Here is a 16,100-nt window from a genome sequence, read left to right on the forward strand (position 1 = left end):
CCTGTTTACGCCTCACCGCGTCACTTGCGACTATACATTCCTATACAATAAATCATTGTTACAATGTCCTGTACCTACCATTAAAGTTTGTACCATGAATTCGGGACCACCCTGTATATATATATATATATATATAAATCTTGAATTTATATTCTAAAATTTAAATTTAATTTTTAGTGAAAATTTAGAAGAAAAAAAACTTTTGTTTTATTTAAACATGTGCTATTGAAATCTAGTTTAAAATGTGGTTCATTTTATATCGTTTATTATTTTACTAATTATTGTGTATTTTAAAAATTATTCAGAATAGAGAGTAATTCTCGAACTTTTGTTTCAAAGCCTGAGAAGTTTTCATCCAGAATTTTTTCATACTTTCTGATATAATTATTAAATAAGATAAATAAGTTCTATTATGCAAGTAAAGTAAAAAATAAAAAAAATCCCTTTTTAAGTCAAAAATCACTATTGAAGCATCCATCAGATGTATGAGAGGTTAGAAAAGTGTTTTTAACCACTAAAATAAAAAAATGCGCTTTACAAATTATAATATAACTCGACACTTTAGAATAATTTCAGATTTTGAAGGCTAAATAAATTTGCATAAGAATATTATGAGCATATTGATACTCAAAATTGTACAAATTAATCCAACGATCAAAAAGTATTCATTCTAAAACCTTTTTTGTGTGTAGATTCTTTGTTTGTGTGCGTGTTAGATTAAATCATTCTCATCTTCTAAGTTTTTTGTCAATTAAGTTTCTCAAAGTTTTTTTTTTTTTTAAATTAGCAACGATTATAGATGTTAAAATTTTCTTTTTGTATGTTTCAATGTCAAGGACATTTCCTTCTGTGTGTGGTTCTGTGAAGATTAAATGTAATTGCTTACAATCAACTGTAATTTATTCTTTTGTCTTTCCTTTCGTATAATTCTAAAAACAGGTTTAATGTATAGTACATATTGAAGAGTTTTAAATACGTAGTGACGTCTGAAATTTGTTATTATTCTAATAAACATGTTATTTAATGCGTAATTCAGACATTTTGCTGAAAAGAAAAGACAAGGTGGAAAATTTTTAAAATGTTTTCTCTCTTCTTTAATAAATTTTCACAAATGAACTGATGATAAATATTTACTCTTTTTGGCAGTATTTTTCGATGCATGCCAAATACAAGCTGCCACCCAATCACAATTTGAGATATAAATCGTGCGGTATTTTGAATTCTCTAATAAAAATTTTTGACAAAATAAATACCATAACAACTCTACAATTAGCAGTTTTCGATAAATAGTTTAATAGTATATAGTTACCTGTTATTAGATTAGTATTATTTTTTATACAATTTGCTTTAAAGAATTTTTAGGTTCATTCAGATCAGTTTACATCAATTTAAACTGTAATAAAATTACATATTAAAAAATATAAAAAACTGAGAAACGTGTTGTTTTTATGGACTTTCTCAAAACTATAAATCGCATCTTTTTATTGTTCTATAATTTGTGCGAAAATTCTTGGAAGTTCTAAAAATTATCAGACGCTATTTCTCCAAATAATTATAACCCCTCTTTCTTGTAACTTTTTTTAAAGATATTTTGCTAATACTATATCATCAAAAGTTGTTAAGTATAAAAAAAAATATCAAGAAAACACAAACTAAAAAAACCTAAAATCCGAGATGGTTATGGAAGCAAAGAATTTCTCAAAGAAATCCTTTGCTTAGAAACCATGTGGAAAATCTCGTACCCACAGGTAAAATCAAGGAATTTTACCAAACTCTTTTTAAGTTGCGTTGCATTGTCAATATAGAGAAAATTGATTGAAGAAAAAAAAATTATTGACAGTGGAATGTCGGCTCAAACTATAGTCAGTTTAGGTCGACTTTTATGTAGTTAGACAGTTATTGTAAATTTAAAGACCAATGTTAAATAAAATGACTAATGTAAAGTAATGCGCTATATTCAATTCATATTTTCTATAAAAAGTATGAAAAATAGTTTTCTAAGTTTTGAAAAACTTATGTTTATTGATGTTCAACTCTTGAAACCCAAATGATGCCTTATGTTATTCAAAAATAATACTAAGAAATATAACACCGTTTTTATAAACTAAAAAAAAAAAAAAATTCTAAAAAGTAGTGCATTTTCAGGAACGTTCTCTAAATTTCAATGTTAATTTTTTTATTTTTTATTATTAAATAAAACTAGATAACTATTTACTCCGTTTGGCTCTGAAGATTCGAACTGCAATTCTTTATTTGGCGTCGTTACACGCTTCTCTATCTCCTATGAATAAAACTCTTTCACACGTTTAATAATTCCATGAGTTAGTAATATTTTTCCCTTACTATGACGACCGATCGTTTTCAGAATGAACTCAAAGCTAGCAAAAATGCTAGAAATTCTAATGATGTTTGACTAATTTCTTGCACGAAGAAAGGTTATTTTGGTACTATGCTTCAATTTTCGAAAGCGTGGTAAAGATTTCCGATGGCCTGAAAAAATAAAAAATAAAAAACACACCAAATCTTGTTAAAGCACTGTACCAAAGAATCACTGAAAAATTCGTCTGTAAGAAACTTTCTCGTCTGTCTCAACTGTCATATTTCTGTTCGCTCACTTGCATTTTTTGAAACATGTTTTTACCTATAAGCGATTCATCGATATTTTGAAATTTACTTTTAAAGATCGCATTCGTCAATTTTTTTTCGGATATTACCGATTATTAGAGCCCAGTCATAACAATTAAAACCATTTGTTCTTCTAAACATTTTCTAGCAATCAATTAATCGGTTATAAACTTCTTGATTGCTGTTATTGTTTACAGTTTTTATTAATTTAATTTGATCATTACTTTCATTTACCAAATAAACTTACTGTAAGGAAAGTAATTTTCATAGAACTGCAACTTCATCCACGAAGCTGGTCTTGAAGTTTTTATTTTTCAATCCCTATGAAAAAGGCGTTTATTATATTTGACCACCAGAAATAATATTGAACAGTAGTGCGAAAAATCGTACCTTCATCTTATTTTTAAATTTTAAATACTTCTTTTGTGTTAATAATTTTACTTGAACAAGTGATTGGTTACAATAGTATATAAAATTTATTCGAAGATAAATATTACTTTGTAGCAAAATGATAAAAAATAACAAAAACATCTTTTATTCTGCAGATATTTTTCTATTAAAGAAACTAGAAAGTAATAAATTATAACTTTTATTAATATCATGCTGAAGATATCTGAAACTTTACCCGTGTTTATTTAAAAGCTTGCCATGAGTTGTTGCTTATAATGACACTTGGACATTCCTAGCTCACCAGTCATTGCCTCGAATTAAGTCAGGTAGGAGCGCCTTTAAAGAGAGCACCACTGGGGTGAAAATGCTACTTAGCTTTGAATAACTTGTCATGCGATTTGCTTATCCAATGCGAAAACTTAGTATGAATCATTTATGACGTTTGTGACTTTAAACAAAGATAGTCGTTTAGTTATTTAGATAAATTCTTTCAAAGCAATTTTTGGATAACAAATTTCTTTACTAACAATAATTCGTAATTTGTGCAAAATATATATAAAACTTAACATATTTCTTAAGCATAACATATTTCTTAAGAAGGTCACTTTCTTTTCTCAAATGTCAAAAGGATGTAGACGGCTGAAAATGCATTAATCCTTTGTGTGCGGGTGGGTGACTACTTGGATCAGTCTGCGTAGGGACCGAGGGTGTGCGGTATTGGTCCTCGTTAAACTGTTCAACCGTAAAGTGCTCGATTTCGCGTGGAGTTCGTTGGGCTACCGAAGCGGAGGTGCCATTCCCTTAAGCAGAGCATCAAAATTGTGACGGCATGCCTTCGGATCATCCTCAGGGATGTTTCCCAGACCGTCGCCAATAGCCCATTGTGCAGCTCTAGTGCGACGCAAATGAACTACAACAGCATTAATCCTTTTTATTTCATTTTCTCAACGCAGGATATTTACACTATACTCAGTTATATCGTTCAAAATATGTAAAATGCAAGGCCGTCGTCTAATTAGAATTGAAGAAATACAGTGCATGATATTTTAGATTTTTCTACTCATTTTTTCGGTCAAAATTATACCAAAAGCAAGTCTGCAACCAGCATTTGTAATGGGTATTTAAGCATTATGCATTCGCCTCTGCTAAGATTTTGAATAAATATCTTTGTTTTTATTTAATTTAAATTTGAAAAGTTCATCAGTTAACCATAATAAACTTAAATTTCAAAATGTCTGAAAACAGAAAAATACACAGTGTTAAATTATTCATTAAAACCAACAGCATAATGTTGTTGCTTTTTATTTTTTAGGAAAATATCCATAGAAGTTCTAAAAATTATTAAATTTTTTTCACCTAATTTGATGAAGCTTCCTCTTTACTTTTCACCTATTTTTAAATAGTGCTTTTATTCAGTGCTTCTATCATCAAAATTTTTTTAAATTTTTTTATTTCCTATGAGCTGCACAATCAGTCTTCCCGATGAGCAGACCTAGTGCGTTCTCCAAAAGTGGTATCTACGCTTTCAGGACCACCACAATGGGTGAGATACCGTTGGCCATGTTAATTTGGATGTCTAGTTTCTGCCACACTAAATGGCAGCACAGAGACTCTATTTGGTTGCTAAAGTGCACTAGGAATTTAATTTTGCCGGAAATGCCAGGAGCCAATAAGGCACTCCAGGTATCTTTTACATGCCGCATAATCATACGACATGGTCGCTGAGGATTTTCTGCGAATTTTTGTTAAATACAAAAGAAGAAGAAAAAGAAAATCGTAAATTTGTACCTAAAATTCAAGATGGGCAATTTCATTAAAATAACATTATTTAGTTTATTAGCCATAATATTCGTTAATTCTATTCATAACTAATACTATTCGTTAATACTATTCATGACTAATCATTTTATTTATTTATTTTCAGTATAAACTTCAGTCATCTATGTGGCCTACTTTTGTCCTTTTATTTCACAAAGAACATAAAGACTCTACGGTCAACAGGCGAATCGGATACCAAACTATCTCTTTTCCACAGATACCTTCAGACTGTACGACACATTCAGAAATGGTACGAAGGAAATGTTTTTGACATCAACGATCCTGCTCAGAGATCTTTATCCATCGTTAGAAATATGCATGCCAGAGTTGGTAAAAAGATGTCCGCATTAAACGATGGCATTGTCTACGTTTCTCAATGGGATATGGCTGTCACTCAATGGGCTTTTGTCGGCCCCATGGTACTTTTCCGATCTCGTGTAGGTATCCATGGCTGCAGCGAGGAAGATTATGATGCCTTAATTCACTTTTGGCGAGCTATTGGATTTCTTTTGGGTATTGAAGATCAATTTAACTTGTGCCATGGTGATTATCCTCAGGTTGTATCGGCATGTAAGTCACTCCTCACTAAAGAATACAAAGTGCGGGTTGCTGATGCTAGTCCAGTATCGGTAAATATGGGAAAAAGTGTCGTTGCTGCTATGAGTGAAATGCAAGAAGCTTTAACCTGGAATTCGATTTCAACCTATATTCATGAATTAGTAGGGTTGCCGTGCCCAGACTCTATGGGCTTCATTGATTATGTATGCCATTACTTGACGAAATTCATAATGCTTTTTGCCTTACGAAATTCAACTTTCAGACAATTATTCAATGACTTTTCTCGATGGAAATTGGACGTGGCTGACAAGAAGGACATTAAATTCATGTCGATGCTACAAGCGAATAAATCTGGCGGTTAATTATTACTCTTCATCCTGTATTTATTTTTTATCACTGAATGTTTGTAACACTGTAATGCCATATTTGTTTTTTTTTTTTTATTCTTCTGTTCTAAATATTGAGATAATCAGGGAGTTAAAATGTGTAAAATAATGCAACTCACTGTGATATTTCTGTGCCTGAAGAATTTCTGAAGTTGAAGCTTCTGACGTGTGGTGAATATCACTTACATTTTTATGATGCACATTCAGTTTGTAGTGGATCTCATTTAAGTTGTACATTTATGTTGAGTTTTTCAGTTTTGTTTTATTGTTTTGATAATGACTTGAATAAAAATATGATACTATTTGCATGAATCGTAGATATATTACCCTCCCATTAATATACATGCGTTTTCTTCCTAACATATGTTAATGAAGTGTAACCTCTTCCACTTAAATTAATGGACATCAATTCATGAGTGCTGTTTCATTTCTATGGAAATAGCAGGTTTTATAAAAAAAAATAATAATTAATACAGAAAAACTAACAGTTATTCATTTGGAAATCTTTAAAAATTCCTTATAGCACAATGATGATAGGTTCATGAGATCTTCAGCAATATACTGCGGGCATAGGAGCTTAAAAAAGTATCTCACATCACAGAACTGTTACAGAATGTCAAATGTATGAAATTTTGAACATAGTCACCATATAATCAAAAAATAACATCACCATTTCAGAGCCCTAACAATTGCGTTTTAAATTCATCCGGTGCCTGAAACATCTGTGTAATTATGAGTGTATTAATCAGAGTTTGAAAACTCTCGCAATCTTACATGCCTTGCTGGAAATGTTAGTCAACAAAATAGGCATCAATGAAACAGATAAATATAGCTATTATAAATCTATATCTGGTAACATAATGAAGTTATGGTGCTAATGATGAAATGATTCCTTAAATGATAAAGATCTATTTATCTGTCCTTAAATGTTAAAGATCAATTATCTAGTCGAAAGTCAAGTGATCGAGCATAATAACTACTTAATTTGTCGTGGGATCAGCAATTAGACACTAAACACTCGCTCACTTCTTAATAAATAAGCTGATACTATTTAAGTTTTTAAGAAAAATTAATACATTTTTGTTATTGTTTTCATCTTTACTAACTAATAAACATGTCGTATCTGAAATTCGATACGATAGCGAGTCTGTTAATACTATACCCAAAATTTTTAGGAAGTAAATTTTAGTTCAAACAATGCTACGTTAAGAGCATGTATGTAGATCATGATGGAGGACATTTTTCGAATTTTTTATAACTTTTTCAATGAGAAATTCATTTGAAACTTGTTTAAGATTACAAAGTAAGCGTCAAATTTTTCAAAAATGCCCGTATGTGGAGAAATAAATACTAAAAAATTTTCAAGAAGTATTTGTTTGGTCTAAACCATATTACGCAGAGAGCATTAATATAGTTAACATACTGAAGGATTAATTGCTAATTTTTTATAATTTTTTGCAATGAGGAATCCATTTTAAACTTTTTTCAGGTTTCAAAGTAAGCGTCAAATTTTATCAAAATCCCCTTAGATTAGAAGAAATAAGAACTCAAAATATTTAAAAAGCATTTGTTTAATTTAAACCATGTTACGTTAAGAGTATATATATAGTTAACATAATGGAGGGCACTTAGTGTATTTTTCATAATTTTTTGCATTGAGGAATTTGAAACTTATTTCAAATTACAAAGTGAGCGTCATTTTTTTTTAAAAGTACCAATTTCTTTCAAGAAATAAGTACTCAAAATTTTTAAGAAGGATTTGTTTACTCACCGCATTAAGAGCATATAACCATAATTAACGTAATAAAGGACAATTTGGGAGTTTTTTTTTAAATTTTTTCAATGAGGAAATAATTTTAAACTTGTTTCAAATTATAAAGTGAGCGTCAATTTTTACAAAAATGCCCATATGTGTCAGGAAATAAATACTCAAAATTTTTAAGAAGCAGCTTTTAGTCCAAACAATGCTACGTTATGAGCATATATATATATAAATATAGAAAGACTTATGGAAAATTTTTTGATAATTTTTTTGCAATGAGGATTTCCTTTGAAACTTGTTTCTAATTACAAAGTAAACGTAAAATTTTTCAAAAATAGCTATAGATGTGAAAAAAAAGTAGAAACATTAATAAAAAATAAATAAAACATTACGAATTAAACACTAGAAAAAATAAATAAAACATTGAGATCATATATAAGTTGACATAGTGAAGGATAGATTGCGAAATTTTTTATAATTTTTTGCGATAAGGAAACCATTTGAAACGTGCTCCTGATTACAAAGTGAAAGTAAATTTTTCAAAAAATACCCATACATGTCAAGAAATAAGTAATCAAAAGTTTTAAGAAGAATTTGTTTACTCCAAATAATGATGAAGAAATTCATTTGAAACTTGTTTCAGATTACAAAGTAAGAGTTGAGTTTTTCAAAAATACCCATAGATGTGAAGAAATGAATACTTAAAAAATTTTAAGAAGCATTTGTTTAGTCTAAACCACGTGATGGGAAAAGCACATATATGGTTAACATAAAGGCGGAAATGCTGCTCATTTTTTATAATTATTTGCAATGAGGAATTCATTTGAAACTTGTTTCAGATTAAAAAGATATCGTCAAATTTTTTTAAATATACCCATAGTTGTAAAGAAATAAATACTCAAACTTTTTAAGAAGCATTTGCTTATTCCAATCCGAAGCGCTCAGTTCCCCCTACTCTGATGGCTCTCGAGATTTTCCATTTTAAACAGCTCGCACCCTATATAATTTTTCTCGTCATGTGTGAAGCAAAATGCATAAATTTGTAGTTGAAATAGGCTTTTTTTCTGGAAAAAGCGTATCTGCAATAAAAAAATAGGGGTTCATATTAAAGTTTTTATTGTTGACCCCTGCTGCACTCACTTGGGGTAGGGTGAAAATCGAGTGTGGTATCATTTTATATCCTTTAAAAATACTGAATGTGTCTAGTTTCACTTTATCGGTCCGATGCATATTTCTCTAGATATTTGACATTTTCCAAACTTTTTTACAACCTGAACATATATTTATATATCATCCTAATTACATAGAAATAATTCATATGTATGCATTAAAGGGAGTATAAATGTCTAGTAATTAAAAAGAGCATATAAAATTATATAATGCCAATAAATTAAAATATACTGAACAGATCATATGCAAAAGTTTACGAATTAAAGAAAAATTGATGGCATGAGCGGCAATGGTACGATAAGCCCTACTTATTTTTAAAGGTGACTCTATATCTCAAACTGTTACTTATTTTTGTTTCCAATTTTACAACTTAAAGGAATTTCCATTACATGAAAGCTCCATGCATAGAAATGTTTTATAGCTCAGAAAACGTTTTCCCGAACAATTTTTAAACGTGACTTATCTATCTATATTATATAAAACGCTAATACGTATGTATCAATAAAACCGATGATATTTCTTTTCTCGCATTGGCAACAGTTTTCATTTTTAATTGATAGGCTTCAGCGCTCAAGAGCACGTAGTGAGCATCATATGCCTAATCTATATTACATAAAACGCTAATACGTTTTAATTGATAGGCTTCGACGCGCAAGAGCACTTCGAGAGCATCATATGTCCAGGCCCGGACTGAGATCTGAAATCGGCCCGGGCATTTCAGAGATATCGGCCCTCTGGTTCACATAAACAGCGCTTGCGCGAAGCGTACGCGGCTCCTAATGTATAATTTTTAGGCATTTTTTACTTATAAATTCTCATGAACGTAAGTTAATTTATCGAAGTAAGAAAGTAGATAAAAATTGCTGAATAACTCTTTATAAAATATATTTCAGTTTAAAATACATGGTCTTATGAGGAAACATAGGTTGATAAAATCACAAAGAAGGTGAAAGATGAAGAGTAAATAAAAATATTTATTATACTACACATACATGAATGATTTATGTAAACATTTTTTTAAAAATATATTTAATGCTTCTTCAAAAGTCATTAAATTAAAATTTAATTTAACTTTTGAAGAGGCTCACTATTTTCTGCCACTTTATCGATCATGTCGTCGCTATCTAATTTCATTAATAGATTTTTTTCTATTGCCATTACCATGAGAGCATTCAAATTATCCGAAGATAAAGTACTCCTCATTCGATTTTTAATTACTTTTAATGTGGAGAATGATCTTTCTCAAGGCACCTGAGTTTTTGACAATGTTAGTAAAAATTTTAATACTAGACTAATTAAATTGTAAGAAATGGTTAATAAATTGAATCTGTGTAACATCTTGTAGCAACAAATAACACAATTTTTGTAAGCACTGCGTGTCTCACATTTTAGACTTACTTCTTCTTTTGTTTCCAAAGTAAAGTCGTTATTATCTTCATTTGAATGATCTTCTGTGGTTATTTTATAATCTTCTAAGTCTGAATTTTTCAGTTTTTCCCAATATAAAGCTAAATTTCTTAGTTCAATCCGCAAATTTTCATCTATAGCTGTTTCGTCAAATTTTAGCAAGAGTTTGCTTAACTCATTTAGTTCGCCAGATTGAAGCTTGCTAAGACGTTTTTCAGGGAAACGTTTCGGATCTAGATAGGAAAAATCTGCGTGCAATTTTCCATTTGCCGGAAATCGGCGTTCCATTGACGCTACATATTCTGTCCAGTTGAAGATTTACACGCTACAACAGCAAGAAGTTTTTCATATACACGATATTTCATATATTTTTTAAATAGAAACCTATATCTTATTTGACATCATTGGAGAGTTTTTGAAAAAAAATAACTTTTAATTAAAATATTTTCTAATATCTCCTACTATTTTCAAGATAATAGATGAGAAAAAATACGTATTAAATAGATTTTGACATATTCACTAAAAAAAAATTTTTTTCGTCATAATGTCTAATACCTTCATTAAAACACATTTGTGCTTTTCTTCCCATGTTTTATAAAAATTGAAGCGATTTTGATAATTTAAGTGAATTATTTTTGATAAAAATGATAAATTGAAGTAAATAATCAGAATTTTTTCGCATCTATTATCTTGGGATATAGAAAATGTATAAGAAATAAGTAAGAGATATAAAAAAAAATTCAAGTAAAAGTTTCTTTTTTTCGAAAACCCTCTCCAATGATGCAAAATAAGATATAGGTTTCCATTTAAAAAATCAAAACTGTGTTCAAATTCCGGTACTCCTGACTACTTCCGGGAATTAACAATATCACTATTGAATTCCTTAGGATCGATTTAGTTATTAGATTTTTTATTTCAAATTAATTATTTGCTCCATTCTCAAAAAAATGGGTGGCACGCATGATCTGAATTACCCTATATATTGAAACAATATTATTACTACATATATCATATATGTATATATGTTATTTAATATTATTATTTGCGCAATATTATTTGAAATTCATGCAATGTATAAAATAAAAAAAATGTCGCTGCTAGCTCGGCCCTACCGGCCCTCAGGCCAGACCGGCCCACCGGGCATTTGCCCGGTCTGCCTACTGGCCAGTCCGGGCCTGCATATGTCTAATCGGGTGAATTCTCACCGAATTATCAAAAAAATTCTCACAAAATTATCTTCATCGAAGCCGATGCTTTACATCCGGCGTTCAGTACTATTTCATATTGTTTTACAACACATGGTTTTAGCCCTCTGGTGGGAAAGACTTTAAAACAAAACTTACAACAGTTACTTTTCTCAACAACTGAAATTTAGAATAGTGTGATTAAGAAAAATATCTGAACTGTTTGCAATTTCAAATTAATATTGAAATGCACAGGTTTAGAATTTTCTACAGTGAAAAGTTTTCGGAACTTCAGTGTTCAGAAGAGTATACAAAAGCTAGACATTAAGAACGAATCCAATGAGCGAGCATCGGATAGGGGGCGAAGCCTCCTAGTCATTATATAATCCCAAGCCCTTCAATTTTGTTTTAGGCGTCAGTTTACGGTACTCTTTAAATAAATGCATTATAAATCAATTTGAAGTGGGTGTTTTAAGACGCGTTTTCATTTTTCAAAGGAAAAAAAAATTTTTTTACTACTTAATTGAATTTATACCCATGGATTGTGCTTCAAGCCTCCGCAGTGACGGCTGAGTGTCTGAATGGCTTCCTGTGCGTCGAACGCCAATGTTAAGTTTTGAAAAAATATGGAAACTCAGTAGCGCAACTTCAGAACTGATTAGTACCAAATTCGACAATATTGCTTTCATGTTACAAAAAAGGTAGGTAGGTACTTTATTTACGTTGCAGTAGAACTGCACGATAGGCGACGGTCAGGGAAACCTACTTCAGCGCAGCTAATGAACCTGGCCCTAAAAGGCAGTAAATTGCTCTCTAGAGTACATCCGTAGTCAAAATTGATAGTTAGAAAATAATTAAGAAGATAGGTAGATGCTTCATTTCCTTCACTTTAGAGTTACTCAATGGGCTATTGGCGACGATCTGGGAAACATCCCTGAAGATGATCCGAAGACATGCCATCGCAATTTTGATCCTCTGCAGAGGGGATGCCTTCCCTGCTTTGGTAGCCCGAAGACTTGCGCGCAAGTCAAGCACTTCACGGTGGAACAGTTTAACGAGAACCGATACCGCGCACCCTCAGTCCCTACGCAGGCTGATCAAAGTGGTCACCCACCAGCTTACTGACCGCAGCTAAGGCTCCTATACTATAAGAGCTGACCTATCAAGCAATATTGGAGCAAACAAGTTCGCAAGTTAACGTTATGTTAGTATTAGTTATGTTATGTGCTTATGTTAGCTTTTTGCTTCAAAAATAAATGATAAGTCGGCCTGTCTAATTCAGGGCTCTAACCGCAGCCAGTGAAGCTTGACTTCACTATTCTACTGGGAACCGTGTCTTTACGATCAGTCCTCTGCGGGACTATAAAAAAAAGTAATTTAGTAGGAAAGCATCGTGATTTTCTGTATTAAAATAAAATAAAAAACTATTTTCAATGAAAAAAAATTAACTAACCAGAAAAACAGTGAGCTATGTTTCCAAAATCCTTTGCAAAATATGCCAAATGATTTCAAATTACAACGGCTATTTTATTGCATTAATTACTATTTTATTTACATCTTTTTACTAATTTATTCATTTATTTTTTATATTATAATTTTTTTATAATTCTAAAGGGAATTATATAATTCCTTTGGCGGAAACAGTGTAGGTAACCAACTGCTTAACAAAATGAGGTATGCATATGTTGTGGAAATTCTCGTTTCGAGAAATAAATTTATTTCGTAAAACAAACTTATTTCGTAGAACAAATATTTCTCCTCGTAAAATAAAAATTTATTCTCCAAAACAAAATCTAAGATAATAACCTATTTTTAATACAATTAACTATTAACAAATGATTATAGAAAAAATCTATTGAAAAAACATAATGAGTATTGGCTCAATTAGTTTAAATAATTACGAGACTTTTTATTTTGGAGGTTTCAGTCTTTGTGAACCATTAGCTGACCGTCTGCTGTTGCTTAAAGATTGAGTTGTTATTATTCGAGGTTGTGGTCTTAGTATGCCAGCTTCTTCAGTAATTTAGCGATTTACATTATTGTCTGGATGGTGCGTACTCTCTGGAAAAATAGCTGTCCGAAAAAGAGGAAAAAGCTCCAAGTCTGATCTTAATGCTATATTCAAATGTCGTGGCTGTATTCTTGAAGATCCTTCAGTCCGAGCTGCGTTCAAAGCCAATTCCAGTATTTCGGCTGTTAAGTATTCAAGAACTGCAGTAAAGTAAACTCCACCGTCTGTGGTAATGCGATTGGCTACACCACGTACACGAAGCATAGTAATTATTCTCGCAACTGGAAAGGTTAAACCACTTTTTTTGGAAGTTGTCGTTCTGGAATTCATTATTTCAGTTTGAATTTGAAACTTATAATGAATGAAGAAAATGATTATTGAAAATCCTGATTACAAAAACAGCGAGTTGAGTTGAATTTTAACGAGAGAAAAAGAATTATGATTGTTCAAGAAAATTTTTTCATCAAACAGATTGCTTGTGATAGCAAAAAAATATATTTAATTTAGCTCTGAAATATTCACGAGAGGAAATTTTTAAACTATATTGAAGTAGATTATCTATTTTAAACTTTAGATAGAGAGTTATAACAATAGCTTCAAAATTGTCTAAAATAGAGGTTGCGAAGGAGAAAGATCGTGAAAAAGTTTACCATGCTTGGCCGATTTTCACTCAAACTCTCTTATCTGCCTCCATATTGGATGCACACTTGCAGTGTGATTTTTTAAAAATATTTTTAGTAGATGCTGCGTTTGATTTAAAGATTAATTAATAATAAGGAAATTTGTGTCGCAACCCGAGCAAGTGATGCCCATACGCCAAAATATGATGTCTCACAGTCACGAAGGCAACCACGACCGACACGAGGGACCAAGCAATTTGCTGAAGCGAGGGAAGTCCGAAGGAGTCACGCAAGACAAAAGAGCAACATAATCTCGTCGACGACCAGAGGAGGCCGGAAGCCCCCGCCAAACCCCGGAGGTGCAAGCGCCAAGCCGACTGTAGGCCATAGGACCAGGTGGACCGACAGCAGTGTCGCAGCCACCCTGCGCTGCTCGCCCTCCAACCAGGAGGCGTGCGAGCCTCTTGCCAAAACCAGAAACTTTTATTAAAAATACAATTAACAAAAAAACATTAGAGCACAATCAAAGCATTACAGGGCGAAGGTCGATGCCGATTTGCTAGGCGGGTCACAAAGAGCTGTAGGTCTCTCTAGATGGTTGGAGTCACTCTTGTTCAAGGTCACGTTTTCTGTTTGTTGGCTTGGTTTTGCGCTGTATTCCTTTTACTGCTCGCTTGTACGACACACAGTTCTTGCTAGTGGCGCTGTGGTCAGTTTTCAAATTCGAGCCATACCATTGGTTGGCGTCGCTGCAATTTACGCATTTTCTTTTGCCTTGACAGGAATTCGCTCTTTGACCTGTTCTCTCGCAATTGGAGCACGTCTCTGGCCGGCTGCAATCTCTGGCCATGTGGCCAAGACGATTGCACTTGTGAAACCTGAGCGGTCGTATGTACTCGCTGATTCTGTAGCGCTTCCATCCAATTGCCACTCCTTCACGTCTCATGACTTTCTGAAAGCTCTTTGGCTCAAGCGTCACTACCCAATGATGTCCTCCTTCGGTTTTAATGGGAAACGAGACTTCAAAGCCTCCTTTATGAAAATTATCGTTGCACTCTCTGAGTTTTTTGGCGAGTCCCTCCTTGCTAAGTAACTCTGGTAAAGTAAAAATGAGGATTCCCGGTTTTTTTCTAACGGGCACTTCACAGTTAAGTTTTGTTCTCAGGCCTTTTTTTCTTATCTGTTCTTTTAAAATGCTTAGGTCTTGCCTGCTGTCGAGCTCAGCAAGCACTTTGCCCGTTCGGGTGGTTCTAAGCTCTTTGACTCTGAGTTCAGTCTCAGCTGGATCAATATTCTCTTTTAAGACTCGCTCGACCTTCTCAGAAGGTGCCTTTTCCTTTGATTCAACCAACAGGATGTGCTTCTTGGATTTTTTCGATCGCCAAGTCTCACGGCCGACTTTAATGGCTTCAGCGTAAGTTTTCGGGCTCTTGTTGTTATTCTTTTTCGTCACAAGATCTAAATCTCTTTCGGCTTATGCTTGACGACCCTCTGTGAAGGACAACAGGGTATTTAGCTTAGAAACGGTGTGCGAAAAATCGACTGCAACCTGTGCGAACTCTGCGATCCCCAGAGCGTTCAGCGTCTTTCCCTGGTACTTTTTAAGCAGACGATTCATTTCCTCTAGTAAAATCTGTGATTCAGCTGCCCAATCTCTCTGGCAAACCTCAAACGAGTCCTCAAAACCTGTGGTCTCCCAATCATCCTCTTCGCTCTCTGACATTTCAATCTCCGCAAATCTGGATTATTTGCATTGTGCGTCTTCGTCGGTCGTCCCCTCTGCCTGCGTTAGCCTTCAAAAGACGTTTCCCCCCCGAACCACGAAGAGGTGCAGGACAGGTGTTAGAACTTTTAAGGTGCTATAGGACCGACTTATAAGAGTTCGGTGTTATAAGAGCTCGCACGGGGAATAGCCACTTACGACTTGTTCCACCGTGAGTATTCTATTGAGAATTACTTTTAAGCAACTTTGAACTCTAAGGGACTCAAGGGATTAATTAATAATAAAACGAAAATAGCATTTTTCTGATATTATGATTAAGTACGTGTTCCACTTCTCACTCTAATTCCAAAACCAACTTTTGTTTTTAGTGTGTTATTTTTCAAAGCATGGAAAGATGACAACACTCTGCGACGAAATGCATTATAAAGTTTAATTAGTAATTCAAA

At 32.7% G+C, this 16,100-nt stretch overlaps 1 protein-coding gene across 1 annotated transcript in view; it reads left to right on the forward strand.

Moving 5' to 3' along the window:
* The window catches only part of LOC107438171 (uncharacterized), a 12,707-nt gene extending 6,622 nt beyond the window's left edge, over positions 1–6,085 (forward strand). The window contains exon 2 of the mRNA XM_016050385.3: positions 4,940–6,085. Within this exon, the coding sequence (XP_015905871.2) occupies positions 4,940–5,753 (814 nt within the window). The 3' untranslated portion in view covers positions 5,754–6,085. The remainder of the gene's footprint in view (positions 1–4,939) is intronic.
* Positions 6,086–16,100: the final 10,015 nt, after the last annotated feature.

Source organism: Parasteatoda tepidariorum, chromosome 8 (assembly GCF_043381705.1).
Source record: "Parasteatoda tepidariorum isolate YZ-2023 chromosome 8, CAS_Ptep_4.0, whole genome shotgun sequence".
Classification (NCBI taxonomy): Eukaryota; Metazoa; Arthropoda; class Arachnida; order Araneae; family Theridiidae; genus Parasteatoda; species Parasteatoda tepidariorum.